We start from the raw sequence: 24,039 nt of genomic DNA, 5'->3' as shown, positions 1-24,039 counted from the left end.
TAGAATGAGTCTTTTGAGGACCATGTAAATTACAGGGTTGCACACACACACGCACACAGTCTTAGTGCATGAATAGTGTGATTAATATTTTCACAATTTCTTCTTATAAATGACTGTGTATAATGAAGGTGACAAAGTTTTATTTATCAAACATCAAAAACAACTGATGAAATAAATATAAATAGCAGGGCTTCAAAATATGAGCTGTCTGATAGAGACTCAAAATGAGTCAGCATAGCTTTAAGACAGTTTTAATATCTGTCATTTGTTGTTTTTTTTAATAGAACAATTTTCATAAGCGGTGAGCTGGTTAATTGGACGACGGCACACGACACACAATGCAAACAAGCTAAATTACTGTTTTGAAAGAGAAAATCAAAACAAATCCTCAAAGTCCTCCAAATGCGGGCGCAGTTTAATGTGTATCATTCGCTTTGCAAAGCTGAAATGAGCACTTCAAGTGTAGTGTTGCCAGAGCTTTGGAAAAACAGCTCCCCAGAGCCAGACAGGGTGATTGTGAACAACACAGTGAGCACGAGCAGGGTGGACAGGTAGGTTATGCTAACCTAAATCTTAGATGCTAGCTGTGCTACCTGCCTATACAAAAAATAAATAAATAAATAAAAACAAGCATTTAACCATCTAACATTAATTTTGTTCCAAAACAAACCACACTTCAGAAACAACTTCAACTGCATGAATTATGAAATTCACATGAAAATAAGTGGTTTTTGTTTTATAAGAAATAATAGAATAAAAAAAAAAACATATGTTAGAGGTTGTTTTGCTTTTGGTTGCCTTATGGCAACAGTCTGCAACAATGGTACTTCAAACTGCAGTGCATACAGTGGGAGTAAACCAGTACACTGCCAAAGGACCTCATCCAGGCATAAGAAACACATGTGCATAACAGCCAAATATGTGTAATTGCTTTAAGAATGTAGAAGAGAATAAAATGATATTACTTTTGTATTAATTTGATTGATAAAGCAATCGATTTGGAATGATGTGTCCATTGTATCCAATGGCAGTGTATTCATTTGCTCTGTTTGTATGCATTGAAGATTGCAGTTTCATTGTCTCATGCTGTTGCCATATGGCAACAATTATGTTTTATCATTTTGTATAAAACTTATAAAATCTGAACAGGTTTATTTTATGGAAAAGAATTTGTACTCCTACAGAATGCAACAAGAAGGAATGTGATCAGATAACAGTATGTTACTTAGAAAGCCTCCAGTTTCCCAAAGGAAAATACTGTTATATTGTAGTCAGGCAAAAAAGTAAAGAAAAATAATTGTTGCTTTCTGGAAACGTCATGCAGTAAAGAGTTAAAGAAATATGCTTTGGTTTTGAACATGTGCTTGCGATGTCTATAATCCTACTTTGGGCTAGTTAGTATCTTCACACTTGGAGTACAGCTACGATTAGCCTTGTTTAGAAGGTTGCATGCACAAAAAAAAAGACTTTTCAATAAAATAATAGTAAAGATCTCAACATTTTAGTGAATTTTATTGAGATTTGTTTTCACTAAATAATAGTAGGAATAATATATGGTCTGTGTTAATCATATTCAGTGAATAAGGTTAGGTTGAATGGCTATGGGGACGCAGCAAGTGAAGAATTCTCTGTTACAGGGTGGACTTCATAAAAGCATGGAACAGATGGTTTTAGAGTTACGTTTTATTGGCAAACTGTTGACAAACAAAACAGTCAAAGACTCAAAGACAGTATTTTAGCTTTGAAGGATCTGAGCTCCATCAGGCCCTCATAATCAGCCCATCTGTCTGTAATATACACTTGTTCATTGGAAACTTGGAAAGTTTGCACAGAGACTTTATATTGGCATCACATCCCAGTTAGCAAAATAACACCAAAGAGGAAAATAATACATATGGCCAGTTTCTGGATCAACTGGCTCTTATTACAGCTTAAAGGAATTAATGAATTTGAAAAATATAATGTACACAATTTCCCTATTTTTTCCTACAGTTTTCCTTGTTAGTTTTGCACTCTGAGGCTAATGAGTAATTAGCATAATGCAAACTTCATGCCTAAATCATTACACGTTACACACTTTTAACTGTGTCAAGTCAATGTTAATTCCAAATCATAACACATTTTCCTTTGGTGTATTTGTGAGTGGAGCACAGTATCACGGAGGGTCTCTGAGTTAGCTCAGCATTTTGCTCAATGATAGGTGGAAGTGGTGCAAAAGGGGAGGTGAGTCATGACATTACTGGTTAATATTATTTTTCCCACCCACTGGTACACAGTGATGTAATGAAAACTCAATAGACTGTTCCAAAGCAAGCAAAAAAGTTATTATTTTATTACTATTATAATGTAAAAAAACAAGAATTATGTCTTTTACAGGAGAAGTGCAGTCAAAGTTCTTACACAGTTTAATAGTTACATTGTAAACAAAGTTATTCAGAGTGATTTGATGTGAAAAGCACTGTTATAGAGAAACTTACCAAGTCAGGATTGTTGGCATTGGTGGTGATAGGAACCAGACATCTGAAAAGTTATATCATCAAACTATGATGTCTGAGACATTGTTTTACGATAGCTTTGAGATAAGGCTTTAGTCTAAAACTTACTTTTAGGCAAAAGAAAACTTTATTTGAGATTTACCACTATTTCACTGTTACCAACATTAGAAAAAGACTCTTGGAGATTTACTGGTCATGAATAAAATGGTTATATTTACTTCGTAGATGACAGCTGATTCCTACCACCACCACTGTAAAGTCATCACAGTGGGTACGACTGAGTTATGCAGACATTTTGGGGTAAAAAAAAGGATGGCAGTTCTCTTTATATGGTGTGGTAGGGCCAGTCATGCTTAGTTTGACCAGGAACATGAACTAAGGTTAATTTTGATTTCAGGTTGGCTTTAAATAATATCAAATAGAATCTTTTATGTGGTTTCTGACACATTGTGACATACTGTTATCTATAAACATGGATAAAAGCACATCACATAGCTTAAAACAGCACTAAGAGCCATCTTGAAGGCTCAAATACATTTACAGGCCAACACAGGAAAAGGCTGCTGATTTGATGAGCACCACAAGGCCAAATATTATTGAAAAAAAAAATATGATTGGCAGATTTATTAATTACAGCAGTAAAGTTTAACTGCAAGCCTGTGGTCTGCTCTGTAAATAGTTTGGGCTATTTGATCTGCACAATCTAAGCTTGTGTTTTACTGTCCAGACTGAGAGATCATTTTAACACTTTTCCTCACGAAGGCATGCCAGTGCCGGTCCTAATAGCAGGTTCTCAAATATGCTTCAGTTAACGGCTGGCATGGAATAAAAGTCGATTGGTAGGGCACGAGATTTCACTGCCGTGATGATTGCGCATGTGAACGTGTTAAAGAGAAGGTGCTATTTTAAACCACCTCAAACTCTCACCTCGAGTCCTGAAAACGTATTTACAGGTGACTCTTAAAACTGCAGACACATTCCACAGATACATGCCCCCACACACACTCTCGCAACCTCAACTGATCTTAACGTAGACCTCTAACAGAATAGCATCTTAACATTACATTAACTTATCGCTGTTGTTGAAACAAAACCTTGTATCACCAAAATGGTAACTTTACAGGAGAAGGTAAAAACTTACTTTACTTTTAATGTAAGTCAATGGAGTCAGACTTTTTTCTAAGTCATTCTGGGCCAAGAGCAACATTATATTAAATGTTACCACTTTGGGTATAGAAAGTTTTGTTACAAGAGCTACAACTATTTGTGTACCATCTCAGAACATCACAGAAAAAAAGATCTGCGCTGCCGATATGAATGTTTGAATGCACTTTTCATAGCATTTTTCATAATCTTAAGCATTATGATGTAAAAGTTAATTCTAAAATTTTGTCTGAGAAATAGAAATAGCAAAGTCGATGCCTATGCATGCACTTCCCATATGAACCGTCTAAGCATTGGAAGATCAAGCCCTAGTGATGCCATAGCCATCCATTGCCGAAAGTTTTAATTAGCCTCACTTTCTTTGCATGGGCGGGTGTGGACGTCAGAATTTGGCAGTTTCTCGTAGAAGCATGAGCTGTCCACTGATGTTATGTTAGCGGCAGTTTGTAAAAGATGCAGTAATACTTCATGTGACTCAGAGGAAGCATCTTTCTTCACCTTCCTCCTGGCTTAGTAGAATTGTGTGATAGGGAAACCTAGGTAGCAGGTGGAACTGACTTAACTGGTGGAAAAAGAAACAAATAAAAACAGTATTCTGCAGCAGCCAAGTGTTCAAGCATATATATATATATATATATATATATATATATACATAATTTCAGTATTGTTGGAAAAGCATCCTAGGTGGCTTCCCATGAAGCTGCTGGATGTAAAGAGTAAAGCTGCATCAAGACGAAGGGGGGCTACTTCCTAGGGGCTAGCTTTTTGGCAGTTTCCAGAAAGTCTGCATTATCCTTCTTATGGCCTAGATGAATGAGATTAAAATTAGAATTAGAATTAAGACTTCCTCTGTAACATGCATATTGTCTGTATAAGTCTGTATGCATACAATTTCAGCGAAAAACCAAAGATTTAGATGGGGCAGTTATTTGAGTGGTGGACCATTCTCAACACAGCAGTGGTGGTGGCATGGTAGGCTCTCAGAAACTAACCATTGATGATGGTCTAGAGGATGAGTAGCACAGTTTGTACAACAGTCTCTAACTGGACACCAGCAAGGTGGGTGAAAAAGTGGCTTATAAGTGTATATATAGGGTTTACACCTGGTCATTTCATGCGTTTTGAATATCAGGGTAATATCTGGATAGAGATTATCCACATAAAAATGCAGGTGTAAATGCACCCAAAACTAAATCTGATCACTAAGACTACTTTAGAATGTGGTCTGAAACTTATGGGGAAGAGCCCGCCCACTGGACTGCCACCGCTAAATAGAGGTATCACTGCTCCTTCATTTCATTATTCTAAACTTGTAAAGCTAAATAACGCTAAATATATTTAGTTAAATAGATAACAGCACACAAAATTATGATTGTGAATAGAAGAGGAAAAGCACAGAACAAGCAATGTCATATTGTATTTGAACTGATTTGCATGTTACACGCCATACAGCAGATTTCAGTCCAGAGACGAAGTTGGTTACCAAGTGTAAATGCATGTGGTTAAAATAAAATACATGTCCCATGAAATAACCAGGTGTAAACAATCTCTTAGTAAAGTTTTGAGTACACTTTTCAGTACCCCTGTTTTAATAGGCTTCTAAACTCAGCTGCAGGATCTGGTTGCTGTCGGTGTGCAGTTGCCTAAGAAGAACCGGAGGGGAGATTTCTTTCACTTGGCTGTGGAACACAGACATTTCTGGACCACCCCCACCCTTCCTCAAGCACGGAGGGTGAAACAGGAGGCCACGGCCAGGAGAGGTCAACCCGGGGTCAGTGAAGTGTGACACAGCCGAGAGAAAGAGAGATATATCTTAACCTGAGCCGGAATGTCAGCCAGCTAGCAGCACTACTAGACCTGCGCTAAGAGGTGCAGGTTTTTCAGCAGCTCAGAAAAGTGTCTGGAATCCACTCTGCACATACACAAAGAGGGGGCTTTTAGCGAGGGCTTTAGCTCTACGCTAAACCAACCGAAAAACAAGCGATTAAGCAAAAGTGTGTGTCTCGCATGGCTCTCCAAAGATTGTCAGCTTTATGTAGTTTAGCATGTGCTGCAGTCTCGTGTTCTGTTTGGCTTGGTTGAGTATCTTAGCCATTGCATGCTTCACCAAAGAACCTGCGATTCTGTGAAAGCAGTAACCTGAAACGACGTAGGCTGTGTGGGGGTGTGGGCTTATGAAAGAAAGTGAGATCTACAGACGTGGTAACTAATGGCCTGGTAAAGACATACAAAAGGTGCTCCAGTACCTTTTGCGCTACAGGTGTGTGTGGGGGGTTACATTTGCCTTTAGGCTTCTGCACCTGTAAGCCAGCTAACATAAGCAATAGCTTGCATGAAATTATGATGATGTTGTTACTGTTGGAGCTACAATACAAAACACTATAATACAATACAGTAACAGTTTATTGACATAGCAATAGGGGTTGACAATATGGCAATATTTGTTGTGAAAAATTACATCACTTTACAAAAATACACTGTTCTAAGCATCATGGACAAGTTCGGTACTTAAAGAACATTGACCAACTAAAATGAGAGCGTAATTAATCCTGTTTAGTTAGATTTAGGGCAGCACATTATGTGAAATGTTACACAAATTCCATAGTATTCGTAGGTTTTGATAGTATTTTTTTTAGTATTTTTAAAGAACTTGATTTTTGGTCTATTCCAACCATCCCAAAAACTAAACATTGTGATGCTTATTGTATATCAAGAAGATATCTTGACGTATCCACCCCGCATAGCACCACATAAACTTGTTATAGCAGACGAGCTAAAATTAATGCAATAATTCGAAAAAATATATAGTAAATAGACCCAGCGAGAAATAATAGGCCAATCTAAAATACACCAATTCATGGGAAATGTTTTGTTTGCATGCAGACAGTTTAGGGATGACAAATTTTTATATTCAAGTATGTGCAAGACTTAATGAATGTCCTGTTTATCTGAATTTAACATATCTTGCTTGCAGGCAAAAAAATCAGTAGCAGAAATGAAATTTAGCACCAAGGTGTACCTATGAAAATGTGCTTTATTATTCACTTGAGCAGTAGAGGCTGCCCCTTCGGTTGAACTAATGAACTAGCACCAACACTACTGTTAACCTGTGCAGTGGTAGATGGTGATAAATCGTCATCTTCTACATGAAGATTTGTCTCCTCAGTGCATGATGTGACATGTTAGTTGAGAGCAGGGAAATATCTTTCAATTGTTTTTGGTACCAGCTAATGCCAGCTAAGTTAGCTAGTAAGCTTAATCACAGCCTCTGTCGTTTTAGTCTCATCCTTAGCACCACATCCTTGGCAATGCACTCAATGTTGAGAAAGTAGTAACAAAAAATAGTGAATCTTAAATACGAAGAAAAACCATTGCACTTTACAACCCTGTTAAAACATAATGGCATACACTGCACACAGGACATGCCCAGCACAATGTGGTAAGTACTACTTACATAAACACCCCAGGTACCAAAATATCAATCAAATTTTAAGCAACAGACATGGAAGCAATACATATGGACAACTACTGTATAATGACATGTTTGGTGTCTGAAGTTTGCTTCTCTGGTTTTGCTCTGATGCTAATGTAGCTAACAAGTAATGCAAGTTAATACTGCACTAGTTAACATTGTCCAAACTGCATAAATCATTAAGTACTTGCCGCAGGCCGCATTAAGTTGTGAGGAAGACATGCTGTTATACTTTATGCCCAAAGGTTCGTAGCCATCTATTCCTCCAGTGTTTCTTCTGAATTAGGGAGGTTTTCCCTTCTTTTCTTCAAGTACCTCCTGGGATCTTCTGGGAAGTCTTTATACAAGATGTTCGAACGTTGCTGTGAGGATTTGATTGCATCCAGCTACAAGAGCATTAGTGAGGTCAGGTACTGATACTGGCCGATTAGTTCTGGATCACAAACACCATTCCAACTAATCTCAACAGTACTGGGTCGAGCTCCACAACTTCAGAGAATGCAGTTCCACTGTTCCGCAGGCCAAATCTGGAAGGCCTTATACCTCTCTTGTCGACGCTTGGCATTGGGCATAGTTTCATGTATGGTTTTTACATTCTGTTAGCAACGCTTTTCTATGGAGATCATGAAACTGTTCTTGTGCAATTGGAACACCTGTGGCAGCAGTGGGTGCACCTTAAACTTGCTGAATTGGAAAGTCTAGATGCCTAAAAGAGTCATGTACCTAAAAACAGTTGTAGCCAACATCCTGAAGTTGAAGTTACTTTTGTTCATTTGAGGCAAATGTATGGCAAGGACTGTAATTTGTATGATGCTTGCTGATGGAGTATACGTTTCTATTACTTGTTAGCTTCATTAGCCTTATGGCTCCAGTGCTAACTAAAAAAGCCAGACACATCTTGACTGATCGACTACATTTGGAATGAGGAGAAATGTGTGGATATTTTTGGCTCTGAAGAAAGAGCGGCCTTATTATTGTGACAGACATCATTAGCTTTCTTTTCGCAAGATGCTTTTCCTAAATGGTCCCTGTGCCACGTAAATGATCGTCCCCTGCGTGTTCTCTTCTTGGCTGGAGAAGTCTGGATTAAGCTGGCTAGACAGTAGTAATAAATAAGCAGAGCAGGATCCCTCTGCATTACTCCATCCAAGGAGATAAAGAGTGAGATCAGTTAAAGGAATACTCCAGCATTTCTTAACCTAATAACATTGACTTAAAACACACAGTTGAAGCCAGTGGGCAGATGCTTCTACTATAAGTGAGTTTCGAGCTAAACAGGTTTTCTGTTTTCTTTCTGAATGCAGAGAAATCATTGTCCGTGGTAATCGGCCCGAATGCTACAGATGCAGCAATAGGTTGAAAAAGAGTATTGCTTTAATAGGCGTACGTGTATGTGTGCGCGTAAGTGACAGCAAAAGAGATGTGGTTTGAAAAATTGCTCCGTCGTGAAGGCAAACAGAATTTTCTGACAGAGGTTGTGGTTATCTGGAAAAATCTGTCCAGTTTCACAGTGCTTGCATCAGCAACAGGGAGAAAAAATGAAACGACTTAATACTCTACAAGGACAAAGGAAGTCTCTCTCGCACTCCTCTCCCCATGTCTATCAGTTGAAGACATGTCCAAACATGATTGCCTGCTGTTGACTGCAATGGCTTCTTTGTGTAAAATGATTAAAAACGCTTCTGTCTTCACTGTCCAGCTGCAGCCAAACATCTGACTCGGCGAGCACCAGACGCGGCAGCAGCCGTGGCAACAGCAGGACCAGTTAGCTCACCAAGTCCATTCAGGAAACCTCTATTTTTTTTGTTTTTCCTTGGATGAAGTTTCATTGAGAGTTGCCTTAGAGCCAGACCCATAATATCAAAGCACATCTAGCCTTGAGTTTTTAATTAGGCGATGTGGAAATATGTTTATTTTTAGTGAGCCTCTCTTCTTTTGCTGAAGGCTTAACTTAATTATAAATGGACTGTATTGCATACGCTGGCTGGCTGAATGGTAATGGTTTGTTATTTTAGTCGCCAAAACAAAAGCTCATTATAATGAATAGGATCTCATTGAAACTTGTTCTACGTATTCTACATTTTTTCCTATATTTTGTCTTTGTGTTAATGGCCATTTATAATGTTTATGTGGGTTTATGTACCAAAAAGGCCATAATTCATTTTTCCATGACCTCTCTTTATCCTGTAGAATTAAACCAGGCTGTCTTACAGACTGATATGTAAATGATCTCTGTTGTGATTGGGTGCCCTAGATTCTGCCTCTTTTGGAAAAGCAGTCCAGGCCGAATAAACTGTTAGGCTAAAACCATCAGGGATGTTAGAAAGAACTAGAAAAGGAAGGTTTGTGAAAGTTGGCTTGACAAAGTTGTTGTTAAGAAATCCCAGATGGTTGTTAAGGTGCTGCTAGGTCAATCCTGTGGTGTCCCAGGTGGTTGCTAAGGTGTTGTTATCCTAGATGGTTGCTAAGATGTTGCAAGGCCATTCCTATGGAAGCCCAGGTGGTTGCAAAGGTGTTGTTAGGCTGGTGCAATGGTATCCCAGGTGGTTGCTAAGGTGTTGCTCGGCCATTGCAATGGAATCCCAGGTGGTTACTAAAATATAGCTATGATGTTGCTATAGAATCCCAGGTGGTTGCTAAGGTGTTGCTAGGCCATTGCTATGTAATCTCAGGTGGTTGCTAAGGTGTTGCTGAGCAATTGCTTTGGTACTCCACATAGTTGCCAATGTGTTGCTAGGCCATTGCTATGGTAATAAAGATGGTTGTTAAGGTATTGCTGTGGTATTCCAGGTGGTTGCTAAGGTGCTTCTAGGCCACTGCTAAGGAATCCCAGGTGGTTACTCAAATGTAGCTGTGCTGTTGCTTTGGTATCCCAGGTGGTTGATAAGGTGTTGCAAGGCCATTGCTATGGTATCTCGGTTGGTTGCTAAGGAGTTTGTGTATAATATTTATGAGGGGCAGTGTGAGAAATGTCCTTTGTGATATAAATTGTGGCAAATTTGAATTTTCTCAACATAGCGCCGTATATTTCCTGTGGGAAAGAACTTAAGTTTGTATGAAGGCTGTATGGAAACTGTACATGCAGTCAGCCCCAAAAGCACAGTTGCACTTGTCACATATAGTCACTACAATCCTCCAAAGTTTTGTGCTTCTAGCTCGAAAACTGTGAGCTTTGAAAAGGATGTAAAAAAAATTCACCATAATAAGCCCTTTTAAAATGTCTGTATTCTCTGGAAGGCTGCAATGATTCATCTGCTTCCCGACAGCCAGAAACAAAAGTTTAATCGTTAATCTTCAACTCTAGTTACTCTACTGCACACTGTCTGCAGGAACAACACTCTGTATCACTTCAGTGTAAAATGGTGAACAACATTGGGCAGCTATATGTAAGTGTTCATTAATATGAAATCACAATCATGATGAATGCAGTTTTCATATATAGACTCTATGGACCAGGGGCTGAAACATTGACAGTATTCATAAAATCTGACTCTGACTAAAAAACAAACATCAATGACAGTTCAGTTTTGCTGTATATAAGCCGTCAGGAGCAAAGTAAATTCATGTTTCAATCCAGCACATGTGCTTTTGCAGTTTTCTCTCGTTCCTCTCGTAAGTACTGTCAGAAGTATCCCTTTACGTTCTCAAGTGTATAACAGTTATTCCAGAATTACTAATTCAGAATTCAGGATTGGGACTGCTGAGGTGCCAGAAACAGCACGAGAGCATATTGACCTGACGGCTTTACAAATGACTCCACTGGTGTGAGTTCTCCAGGACTGGACTTGTTTCTCCATATGTTCTGTCTGATGTTGAAACACAGGCTTTACTTAACCCTTTCAACCACAGAAATTATTACTGGCAATAACAGAAGCGTGGTGTAATTTATATAAAATTCATATTAATTACTTCTCACTCATTGAAACAAGCTTAGACATTTTGTTGAAAGTGAAGATTCAAAACTTTCAGTTCATACCACATATGGGGGGGTTGTAAGTAGAAGAGGAGGTCTTTTATTATGAGATATTTCAGGAAGAAACATGTTTTCCTCAGTGTTATTCATTGCAAACTGTATGTGGAAGTCTTAGGTATGGAATGTAGGAAGAAACAATTAGTGATAAAAGATAATTAACATAATTACACATATATAATATTCTGTATAAACACTTAATTTCAACATTTCACAATCACTGCATCATGTGTTTTGAGACCTCCCCCGACTATGATTGGTTCTAATCACTGTGTTGTTTGTTCTGAGACCAACTCTAGACTATGATTGGTTCTAGTCACTGTGTTATTTGTTCTAAGACCAACTCTAGACTGTGATTGGTTCTAATCCCTCTGTCATTTGTTCTGAGACCTCCACTTGACTGTGATTGGTCCTAATCGCCGCTCCACTTGTTCTGGGACCTCCCTCAAGCTCTGATTGGTCCTGATCACCATGTCATTCTTCTGAGACCTCCCACTGACTGTGACCGGTCCACTGCACAAAGAAGGAACCAGGAGTTATTTGTAGTATATTAACAACACTGTGTTTGACAGTAGCTGGCTTTCATTTACTTGAAAATGCACTACTAATGGAAGGGTCCATAAAATTAAATGTTCACACTCCAATTAGTCACCCTCATAACTACATAAATTACACTTTGCTTTCATAGAAGTTAATTAATTTATTTACAGTAATTACTGAAGAAGATTTAAAGATAAATAAATGAACAATAAACTTGGAGCCCAAGGATTTAACAGACCAGGGGTATTGCAGCTATTAGGCAGACAGTCTTATAATGTAGGAAAGGGAAGAGAGAAAAGAGAAAGAAGGTGAAGTTGAGACTGCAGCAGATAGTGTTTCTGTTTTCATTTTGGATCTGATGACCTGAGAGTGAGAAGAACACGCTCCATTTGAGACGCAGACGCTTCCAAATGTGCCACTAACAGCCGGGACTGAGCATAGGGTTCCCTCACATGCACACGACACACACATACACACTCTACACTACAAAAAAATGGTATTTTCACAAGTTAAATCCTAAAGGGTCTCTCTGGTCAAAGTTAAAAAACCATTACTACATATGTTTTAAACCTACTCGCCTCTTGAGTTGGTGCCACAATGAGATCTTCCACTCTAAAGCTAGCTGGCTAATGCAGAAGGAAGCCAGGTGGCTTATGTTACTGTAAATGTAATGTTTGTGTTTATTAACCTCTAGATCAGTGGCTGCCCTAGCAGTCAGGATTTCTTATTGTCAGGGAGGATTCTCAATGTATGAATGACATTTATACATACATAATGAATGCAGGGTATTGTAGTGAGAGAACACTGATGGATGAAGACATAAAAAAATGGTTACAAGGAGGCTGAGGGATGCAGTGCTTTGCTACACAATACTACCTAACATGACAGTTAACATTAAATGATAGTTTTAGGCCTGAATTTTCTTACTGCACTGGCAAATAATCCTTAAAGGAAGTAAAACTATCAGTGTAGTAAGAGAATCTCGCCACTCTACATGCATGCAAAGAGACACGCATCCATAGTTTACTCCTCAGACAGACACACACACTCCTTCTGTCTATAGTTTGTCATCTGATCTGCTGCTCAGTGCGATGGATGAAGACTCCCTGTGTGTAGCACATGACCCAGTATCCATTTGCCTAAACAACAGCAGGTGTGGCTGAGCAGAAGAACACACATCTCTCATTCCAATCAGTGCAACAGCTGCCAGCAAACCCTTCAGGCCCAGAGAGTGCACAACACGTGCCTGTATCAAGCAAGAATAAACCGCAGCCCAATATCTAAACCTAACATTCACTCTAGTGCTAACCTCAACCTCAAAACCTAAAATCAGTCCTTCCCTGAAACCTAATACTCTAATGCAAGCCCCAACCTCAACCCAAATCTTAAACCCAACCTCAACCCAGAATCTAGACCTAAACCCTAAATCTAACATTGTAATTCTAACCTTAACCTCAACCCAGGATCTAGACCTAAACCCTAAATCTAACATTGTAATTCTAACCTTAACCTCAATCCAGGATCTAGACCTAAACCCTAAATCTAACATTCTAATTCTAACCTTAACCTCAACCCAGGATCTAGACTTAAACCCTAAATTTATCACTCAAATGCTAACCTTAATCTGTCTAAAACCTTCTGCTACACCTACTATTTACTGTTAAGCTAACCTTGAACCGAATATCTAAGCCTAAATACTAAACCCTCTAATACTAACCTTAACCTCAACCCAGAATCTAGACCTAAACCCTAAAACTAACATTCTAATACCAACCTTAACCCTGAATCTAGGCCTAAACTCTAAATCTAACATTCTAATGCTAACCTTAACCTCAACCCAGAATCTAGACCTAAACTATAAATCTAACATTCAAATACCAACCTTTACCCAGAATCTAGACCTAAACCATAAATTTAACACTCAAATGCTAACCTTAACCTCAACCCAGAATCTAGACCTAAACTGTAAATCTAACATTTTAATGCTAACCTTAACCTCAACCCAGAATCTAGACCTAAACCCTAAATCTAGCATTCTAATGCTAACCTTAATCTCAACCTAAAACCTTCTGCCACACCTAACATTTACAGTTGAGCTAACCTTGAACCCAGTATCTAAGCCTGAATACTAAATCTGACACTCTAACACTAACCTTAACTTAAATTCTTAATCTACACACTAATCAAATAACTCTTAATCTAAATACTAAACTAAACTAGCCCTAAATCTAACACTCACTCTAATGTTAACTTTAACCTTATGCCTAATTCTAACCGTATCCATGGTCGTAATTCTACCCCCTAATGCTTATGCGCTGGATACTCTGCTGAACATCACCAGATAGACCCTAACCATTTGTAGCTTTGTAGACAAGCTATACAGGACCATCAAAATAAAGCAGGATTGAACTTGAAATGAATGGATTTCAGTGTAGTAGTGCCCAGTCCTATTGTGTTCGCCTGTTTATTGAAGAATGCATGACTTGTCATGTCCATGGCCGTCAAAGGCCTAAGTCAAGACAAATTTCTACAGTTGATCATTTCTCAGCGCAAGGCCTCTCATCTTGGGAAGTATTTCACTGGTGAGTCAGTGTCGGTGTTGCTTTTGTCCTCGGTGAGAAACAAAGTCTGTCTGGATATGGACGAAGATGTCCTGACAGGTACGATGAGTAGCAGTTGTTGTTCCTCGTCTTGCACCAGTGGGTTGTGAGCAGGTGAGTCAGAGGTTGTTTTGCTGACAGGTTGGATCCACCTGTCTCAATGTGGCTTCTCTCAGGTGAAGATCATGTTAGTCAGCTGTAGCTTGAGGTGCTGCAGTACACTGGAGCTTTTGATTCGGTGAGATGGACATTACAATGAAGTTTCACATTTAGGACTCCTTTGTACCACATGATTTTTACAACAGAGCTTGCAGCATTCTGAGAATATTTAGTGGGAAGTTCAGGAGATGGATTGGATGTTATTGAGGATGTTGTAGTATGTAGGTTACAGTATGTCACACAAATTCCATAAAAAAATTTTAGGTTATAATTTGTAGTTTGGGATTTGTGAATTTTTGCATCATTTCAAAAACTAAGGCTACAGATGTCGGCATGCTCACAGTGACTTTTCTTTCTGCTCCTGTTGTTTTGAAGTGTTTTAAAGTAAAATCAAACTTGAATTAGAGAAGTTGTACCTCCTATTGATCTCCTCTCAACAAGAACAATGATTACAAAGCTTTTGTTTAATGTCCCTTGTAGAAACTGTGAAATATAGCTGACATTTTCAGTGTTGATCTGCTGCGGCTCAAGCTGTTTGAATCTGTCTGTGAAGACTCACACAGGAAACTGAACAAAGCTAAAGTCCGGTTTGTTTATAAACAGCTCACTGGGCAAATTTTCGGTTTCACATTAAATGGTACAGCCGTCAAATGCAGGTGCCCACAGGCACAATTTAAGGTGGAGAGGAAAATTTAGTGGGAAGTTTAGTAGAACTGTGAGCAACAGAATGTAACGAATGGTCGAACAGAAAATTTGGATAAGAAGGTCGCAAGCAAGAAGCTGTCAGCTTTGTGGAATGGGAAAGGAACAGTGTTTTTAATCACCATTTTGGAATTTCATTACCCATAAAATGATTTGTGAAGTCTGTTTGATCTTTTTTCTCAAAAATTTTGCCCCTTTTCCTTATTTCCACTGAAAATTGAAAATGAAAATGGTCAAAAACTTTGGTTTATGGCTGAAAATTTTTGGTGGCTGAAACTTCTGAGTGTTCCTAATAATCAATAGAAAATGTTTTGTCATATTGAGAGTATGGTAATCTTTGTGCTTCATGTGTTCTAACTTTTCCTCCATGTTGGATGAGTAACTAGAGAGAAGGCATTCTCGATTGTTCATCTGTGGATGGAGTGTGGTGTTTTTTTGCGGCAGCTCAAAAGTCCATGTTTTTCAACATAAACGTGGTTTAAAATTGCGAAGCGTTTTGTGCAGGCTAGAGGAACGTTTTCTAGTCACGGAGCACATTGATAATTTTAATTTGTCTGTTTTTGAGAGAAAAAAATAGTTAAATTTTTGAGTTAAGCATGGATGTATCCAGTATTATTCAGTACTATTTTTCTTTTCTCCATGAAGTAGTGGTAGGTAACTTAAGTGGAAATTGTAGGTCACCGTCCTTCATTTATGGTGTCCACTCACACCACTCTTTCTGACTTGTTCTAACTGGATGTTTTTGTTTTTGTTTTTTTTTAATGACGAGTGTATTTTGTTATTGTTTTTGTGTTTCCTTTTCTCATTTTTGTTTCCTTTTTAATCTTTATTTTTCTCTGTTTTGTCCTTCGGGAAATGCAGGGATTGAAACTCTCTAACTAGTGCGGTTTTAAGGCTTTCATCTCAAAGATACTTATACTGTGTTTTCAAACCCTGGGGATTCATTTTAAATGCACAAGGTAAAATTTGACGTATCTGCAGTTAGAGATAGAGCTCTTTCAGAAACGCTGCTTACAGAAAGAGTACTGGAGGACAACATGTTGTTTGATTCTCCAATGCATTTTAAGAAATTATAGTCTCAGAAGTTTCCGATATTTACTAGAAGGCCACTTATTTGTAATCCTCTGTGTTAAACTCTGTGAACCCTCTAACTCATGGCAGGCTTCCAAACCAAACATCCAGGCAACCTCCACAAACATACGGGGAACGGTTACAAACAAGCCTGCTGGCAAAACTAGAGTTCTGGGTCATCTGTCCCCCATCACCTCCTTCTTTACCCCTTCAAGGCCTCTTCCTCTTTCGGCCTGTCTATTTCCTGAAGACACACACACACACAGACTCTCTCACGGATGGTGTAATGTGCAGTCGGGTTGAGGTGGAGGGCTAGGTCAGTCAGACTGGAAATGAATGCGATCCTATGGGATAAGTCATGGAAAATACCCCTCTAATGGTGAAAACAACTGCTAGCAGGACAGACTCTACACAGGCAACAAGGAGCCTGCATCTGTGAGCACAGCTAAGATGGCCTGTCCAACAGAAGGCATTGGCTATATGAGCACTTTCAAGACCTTTTATGAGAATAGCTGTAATTTCAGTAATGTAAGAGGTTGTAGGTTGCGCAAGACCATTAGCTAGCATGCATAATTTAGCAGTCATTTTCACTGATTTTTTGTGCACCCATTTTTGGTAGGTGATAAATTAGCTTGGCAGTGAGCAGAAGAAAACAAGAGAAAGAGATATGGACAAAAAGAAGGACAGAAAGACTGATAGAGGAATATGTTTCCCATTGTAAATTGAATTCCACACAATTTGACCTTTGTTATCAGTGACCACCCCTGCTATTGAAAGTGAATAACCTAGAGCACAACATATAAAATATGCAGTTATATAACACCCAAACAAAAGCGTTTATCAATGACATTATATAGAGCAGCTTGATTAGCAAAAAGCTGTATTAGCAAAAAGCCGGTTCTTGTTTGCAGAATCAAATTCTGGCATCCTGACAGGAAATAGAGCCATTTTGAGCAGGCAATTAAACAAAGCAGAAAGAGTCATTGCTTTCCCACCAGCCTGAAAGAGCACAGAAATATGTTAACAATGCTGTAGGAGTGTGCATGGAAGTGTGCATGGAAGCTCCCCCACCAAAGCTAGTGTAAGTCCATGGGAACAGTAAATAAAATCCATGCGTAAATGCCTCTACTGCCCTCAGGCCTCCAGACGTGCTGAGATGTGCATCCACGGGGGAATGGTTCTCCCTTTTGCCATGGCTGAGATAAAAGTGTGGAATTTGCACTTATCTGGAAATAAACTGCCTTAGCATGGAGAATTTGTTGGCACAAATGCCTCTTAATAAAGGTCACCGTGTATAGAGATTTGCCTCTTTAGAGTGCTGTCAGTAAATCAGTACATCACAGGCATGAGAAACTTGTTTATGTTTCCTGGTTGGTCTCCAGGAATTGTTACGGCTCTTTAGCTGTTTATTTTATATAAGACTGAAAGACATTCCATTCGTCCCTGCTGCAGAAATAGTTCTTTCATCCTTTATGGGTGAACTGGAACATTGTTTTGTATATTGTGCATGACCATGACCATGTCGTCTGCCCTGGAAAGTCCACCTCCTCAGTGCAGGCATACATCTTTACATTTTTTCAGTGCAACATATGTCTTTCCTCTGCTAGTCTACTTTGTTCTGCCTTTGAGAGTACACATCTGGGAGCTGTTACAAGGCAGTTCATCACAGGTAAAATCTAAGGGGTCAGTGGGTATGTTTGAGTTGAAAAGAGATGATCTCCATAAAATTGAGGTCAGCTTAATCATATTGAGCTATTGGATCACCAGCTTTATTGGAACTAGATCCTTGTGGTCTTTTCAAATGTCACCATGTTCAGATATATTCCCGAAAGTATAGCATACTTTGTGAAATTTTTGTGTTTATTACTATTGCCTTTCTCATGTAGGTTTACTGATTGTGTCATTGTGGGTTATATGAATTTAAACTAATTGCATTCATTTCTCTTCCTCGATAGGTTTCCGCAAGATCAGTCTGGATGACCTGCGCAAGGCATACATTGTTAAGGATGTTCAGCAATACATCCTCCACAGGCTGGACCAGGAGGAGGCACTACGGCAGCACCTCACCAAGGAGACTGCGGAAATGCTGAACCAACTCCACATAAAGAGTAGTGGATGCTTCTTGTACCTAGAGCGCGTCCTCGATGGCGTGGTTGAGAATTTTATCATGCTCCGTGAGATCCGTGACATCCCAGGGACACTGAATGGACTCTACCTATGGCTCTGCCAAAGACTGTTTGTCAGGAAGCAATTTGCCAAAGTGCAGCCCATCCTTAATGTAATTCTGGCTGCCTGCAGGCCTCTGACAGTGAAGGAGCTTTACCATGCTGTCTGGACTAAAAACATGACCCTGACCATGGAGGAGTTTCAGAAAAAGATGGATATCCTCTCAAAGTTACTTGTGGATGGACTTGGAGGTACTAAGATGCTCTTTCACTACAGTTTTGCTGAGTGGCTTCTGGACGTTAAGCACTGCACTCAGAAATACCTGTGCAATGCTGCCGAAGGCCACCGAATGATGGCCATGAGCTACACTTGTAGAGCCAAGCAGCTCAAACCTCTGGAGGTGCAGGAATTTGCCCTTCACCTGATTAACTCCAACCTCCAAATAGAACCCTTTAACTTGGCCTTGTGGATGGTGTGGAATGGCACACCTGCAAAAGACTCCCTTTCCACATCCATACCCAAAGAGCAAGAGGTCTTGCAACTGCTGGTCAAAGCTGGAGCCCACATCAGCAACGAGGATGATCATGCTTCATGCATTGTACAGCAAGCCCTGGAACGAGAGGATTCCATTCGCACTCTGCTCGATAATGGGGCCTCTGTCAACCAAAGCGACTCCAGTGGGCGAACCCTGCTGGCTAATGCTGCATACAGTGGCAACCTAGATGTAGTGAATCTGCTCATCTCTAGGGGAGCCAACATGGAGCTTGAGGACAACCACGGGCAGACACCCCTCACACTTGCGGCTAGGCAAGGCCACACCAAGGTCGTCAACTGCCTGATCGGCTGCGATGCCAACATCAACCACACAGATCACGATGGATGGACTGCCTTAAGGTCTGCAGCTTGGGGAGGTCACTCGGAAGTGGTCTCAGCTCTCCTCTATGCAGGTGCCAAGGTTGACTGTGCAGATGCAGACAGTAGAACTGCCCTTAGGGCAGCTGCATGGGGAGGTCATGAGGATATTGTCCTTAATCTCCTCCAGCATGGCGCAGAGGTCAACAAGGCAGACAATGAAGGAAGGACTGCACTCATTGCTGCAGCCTACATGGGACACCGAGAGATTGTCGAGCACCTGCTGGACCATGGCGCTGAGGTAAACCATGAGGATGTCGATGGACGGACTGCACTTTCTGTTGCAGCTCTTTGTGTGCCTGCTAGCAAAGGTCACGCTTCAGTGGTGAGCCTCCTTATTGACCGTGGAGCTGAAGTGGACCACTGCGATAAAGATTGCATGACCCCTCTTCTTGTCGCTGCCTATGAAGGACATGTGGATGTGGTGGACTTGCTTCTAGAAGGAGGAGCAGATGTTGACCACACGGACAATAATGGGAGAACTCCCCTGCTTGCTGCAGCATCCATGGGACATGCCTCTGTGGTCAATACTTTACTTTTCTGGGGTGCTGCTGTGGACAGTATTGATAGTGAAGGAAGGACAGTGCTTAGCATTGCATCCGCTCAAGGGAATGTGGAAGTGGTCAGAACTCTGCTGGACAGGGGCCTGGATGAGAACCACAGAGATGACGCGGGCTGGACACCCTTACACATGGCCTCATTTGAGGGACACAGGCAGGTGTGTGATGCCCTCATTGAACAAGGTGCTCGATGCTCAGAGGTGGACAACGATGGACGAATACCCTTGATCCTGGCTGCTCAAGAGGGTCATTATGATTGTGTACACATCCTTCTTGAGAATAAATCTTGCATTGATCAGAGAGGGTATGACGGGAGAAATTCTCTAAGGGTGGCAGCCCTGGAAGGACACAGAGATATTGTTGAACTGTTGCTGAGCCATGGAGCTGATATAGACTACAAAGATGCAGATGGCCGCCCAACTTTGTACATACTGGCACTTGAAAATCAGCTAGCCATGGCAGAGTATTTCTTAGAGAATGGAGCGAATGTAGAGGCGAGTGATATGGAAGGCAGAACAGCGCTCCATGTTTCGTGTTGGCAGGGCCACGTGGAAATGGTGAGGTTGCTGATCAGCTACCATGCAGACGTAAACTCTTGTGACAATGAAAAGCGATCTGCACTTCAGTCTGCCGCGTGGCAAGGCCACTCGAAAGTCGTCCAGTTTTTGATTGACAGTGGCACTCACGTTGACCACACATGTAATCAAGGGGCCACTGCACTTGGCATTGCTGCTCAGGAAGGGCACATTGATGTGGTCAGGATTCTACTAGAACATGGTGCAGATCCTAATCATGCAGACCAGTTTGGCCGCACAGCCATGAGAGTTGCAGCAAAAGGAGGACACTCAATGATTATCAAACTCTTAGAGAAATATGGTGCCACAAGTCTCAATGGGTGCAATCCCTCACCTATACACACCATGGAGCAGAAAACCCCACTGTCAGTCACAGGAAAGATGCAGTCACTCACTATCAAATCCAGCAGTTCCGGCAGCACGGGAGCAGGAGACATTCAGTCAACAGGTCGAGGTTTATCAAACGGACCTGTTCATGCTTTCAGCTCTCCTTCAGAGTCTCCAGATTCCACAGTGGACAGACAGAAGTCCTCCCTCTCCAACAACTCCCTCAAAAGCTCAAAGAACTCTTCACTGAGGACCACTTCATCCACCTCAACGGCCCAGACAGTGCCCATAGACAGTTTTCATGGGCTTAGCTTTACAGAACAGATCCAGCAACACTCACTGCCTCGCAGTCGCAGCAGGCAATCTATAGTCTCTCCTTCTTCGACAACCAAGTCCATTGGCCCACAGCCCGGATCTCCTACAAGTGAATTTGACTGGAGTCAGGTGAAACCAGGGCTAAAGTCCTCTAAAGGAGGAAAGAGTGGGAACGGAACAAATAATAGTTCAAAAAAGGAAGGGGTTGGAGACAAGAAGAAATCAAAGAATAGCAATGCTCCTCCACAGAGTCAGGTTTTGGAGTACGAGATGACTCAGTTTGATAAAAGGATCACTCTCAACAAGCCAGTGTCAAACATCGCAGTAAAGGATCCGCACTGTAAGATAGTGTTGGGAGGCTCAAACCCTCTCGATTCTGGCCAGTCACAGGAGCCGTTTTACATCCAACAGCAGAGTTGTGCAGAGAAGAAGAGAAATGGGATCATGACCAACCCCAACTACCACCTGCAGGGAAATCAAGTCTTTTTAGGGAGAGTCTCGGTCCCCAGAACTGTGACCAACAGGGGACATCAGGAAGTTCTTGACAGTTATCCAATAGGGGAGACAGAATTAAGCCTTAAACAAGCTCTGAAACTGCAGATTGAAGGATCAGACCCTGGGTTTAACTACAAAAAAGAGACGCCATTATAACTGGTAAGTGGCTGACTTAAACCCTGTTTTATTTATGACTGCTTACATACAAGTTGGCAAGGGGCTTATTCCGCAGCTACGTGTAGATTTGTGACTGGTGTCCACACTGTGATTGAGATTATAGTGCAAGTTTGAAATATGTGTAGTTCTTTACATAAAGCTGTAATTTTGCTATTCAGATTTGGAGTTATGACATCACATGGCTCTGAGCCACAGTAAATGTTACATTTAGAGGGTACTTGGTCTTTCGTTTCCTAAATGTTCTATTGCCATAGTCAGTTATGCTGTCATTAAAGTGACTGTAATAGAATTATTCATGTATTTTTTGTAAAAAGGTATGTGTGCCAGGAAAACATTTCCAACCAAATCCTGACCCAAAACATTTTGTTGGTGTTTCAGACTTCTTGAACTGAATCCATCATCCTGACGTTACGGAGAATGTGCCAAAGCAACTATTTTCATCCGCAAAAAGATCTGGGGTTGTATGTATGAAATTTCTCAGACCAGTAGTGCTTGATCTAGGATCAGATTTTAGGTTTTCGTGTCCTAACACAGTTGAATACAGTCCAATATAACATAAATACTGTTAGACCTCCAGAGAGGATCTGCTTGTAGATCAGCACATACGCTCTGAACATTATATATACGATCCCAGAAGTCATTGCTCCACCGCCCTAAGTGGAACACCTCAGAGGAAATAAAAAGAAAGAGGGAGGAAAAAAAGTGAAAACCCAAGGGAAGAATGTCGACTGCAGCAGAAAGGCTAATATGAACTGAATTTCTATGTGCCTACCGATGTTACAGCCTACTCATATTCATGCACACCGTCATTTTAATTTAATGTATTGATATTTAATATGCAGTGTATGCACTTTTATTTTGAATAGAGAAAACAAATCCAAATCACTTGTGTTCACTTTCTTTTTTTTTCTTGATTTTTGGTGCTTGTTTTCTTTTTTCTTTTTCTAAAATCAAAGTAATTGTTCAAAATGTACATTTCGTGTTTATGATTGTTTCAGCGTCCATGTGTTAATTCGCTGCCTGTATAAAATGTGCAAAAAGGACAGCAGTGTAACAGTCAAGTATGTTCTCTTTTCTGGAGAAAAAAATCAAAAATATCAATAATATCTGGAAAAAAAATAGCAACAATCCACTACATCTCTCTTCTGAGTCTCGTGAACATAGTCTGCTTCACTGAAAGATCCCAAATTGTGTCAGCCTTCAAAGTAGAAAACATTCAGCAACATCAGTAACCGTGTAACATCAATAGCAGCCACAAGTTACTCCCCTTCAGTGTAATCAACCATATTTATTTTGGAAAAAAGCCACTTTCAGTTGTATTTTATGCTATATCATGGTGCTGTGTGCAGATTTTTGCCTGCCATTCTGGTTATTTTTCACCTCCGTTGCCTACATCGTCTTATTTTAACTTCATATCGTGTGTATTGTAGTATTATTGGTGCCCTGAGGGGAGGGGCTACTTTGACCCCACCTCACTTTTTTATTTAGTCCCTGTGGGACCCTTTTTTTATCCATTTATTGTTGTGTTTAATTATTTACATACATATTTAAACAACTGATGGTGTATTGTTAAAAGAGTTTGGTGCTAAATGCAAAAAAAGTTCTCAATGATTTAAGTGCATTTCTTAAAAAAAAACACAAATTTGTAAATTGACTGTGGGTGAGTTTCTCAAGATCCATATTAAGCTTAATCTTGAACTGAACTATATTTTCAAGTCCTTTTTCAGTCTAGGATGAAGCTTAATGTGCGATGAAAACCAACCCTATGTTTCAGTATATGAAGGCTCTGCAGCTCTACACTGCAAAAAAATATCTTACAAGTGAAAGCAAATTTAAGCAATATATCTAATCTTTCTCATTTTAAGATTGTTGTAAAAACATTACAAGATTATTCAACCTATATTTAGACATACCATTATAAGCTGAAATTATCTCACTGCACTGGCAGGTATTAGTTATTATTATTATTTGTTCAAGTATTATTTCTTGAAGAAAGCAAAAATAACTTCACAAAGTTTGGCTGTTATCACTTAAAACATAAAATAAGTCAAATGTTTAGAAATAAGTTGAACAATTTTATAAAATCCATACAGGCTTACAATGAAAGATATATATTGCATACGTTTAACTTCTTCACCTCCTTGAGACCACCGGTGATTCCAAAATGCACTTCGTCATATTCTTCATAACTTTCATATTTCATGAGCTACATTCAAAAAGTGGGTGTCGTATGAGAGCTGTAACTGTCTTTCCAGTCAAATAGATGGGTAATGTAATTTTAAAGCCTTATAATAAAAGAAGCTGAACTCACTCATAAACTATAAACAGATGGCGTCTCT

General features: G+C 40.0%; 1 protein-coding gene across 1 annotated transcript in view; it reads left to right on the top strand.

Moving 5' to 3' along the window:
• ankrd50 (ankyrin repeat domain 50) overlaps positions 1-22,810 on the top strand; it is a 70,270-nt gene extending 47,460 nt beyond the window's left edge. Inside the window, exons 4-5 of the mRNA XM_036590552.1 lie at positions 18,129-21,682; positions 22,079-22,810. Coding sequence (XP_036446445.1) covers positions 18,129-21,679 — 3,551 coding nt within the window. The 3' untranslated portion in view covers positions 21,680-21,682; positions 22,079-22,810. The remainder of the gene's footprint in view (positions 1-18,128; positions 21,683-22,078) is intronic.
• The last annotated feature ends 1,229 nt before the right edge of the window (positions 22,811-24,039 follow it).

Source organism: Colossoma macropomum, unplaced genomic scaffold (genome assembly GCF_904425465.1).
Source record: "Colossoma macropomum unplaced genomic scaffold, Colossoma_macropomum, whole genome shotgun sequence".
Classification (NCBI taxonomy): Eukaryota; Metazoa; Chordata; class Actinopteri; order Characiformes; family Serrasalmidae; genus Colossoma; species Colossoma macropomum.
This window is presented reverse-complemented; position numbering and strand designations above follow the sequence as displayed.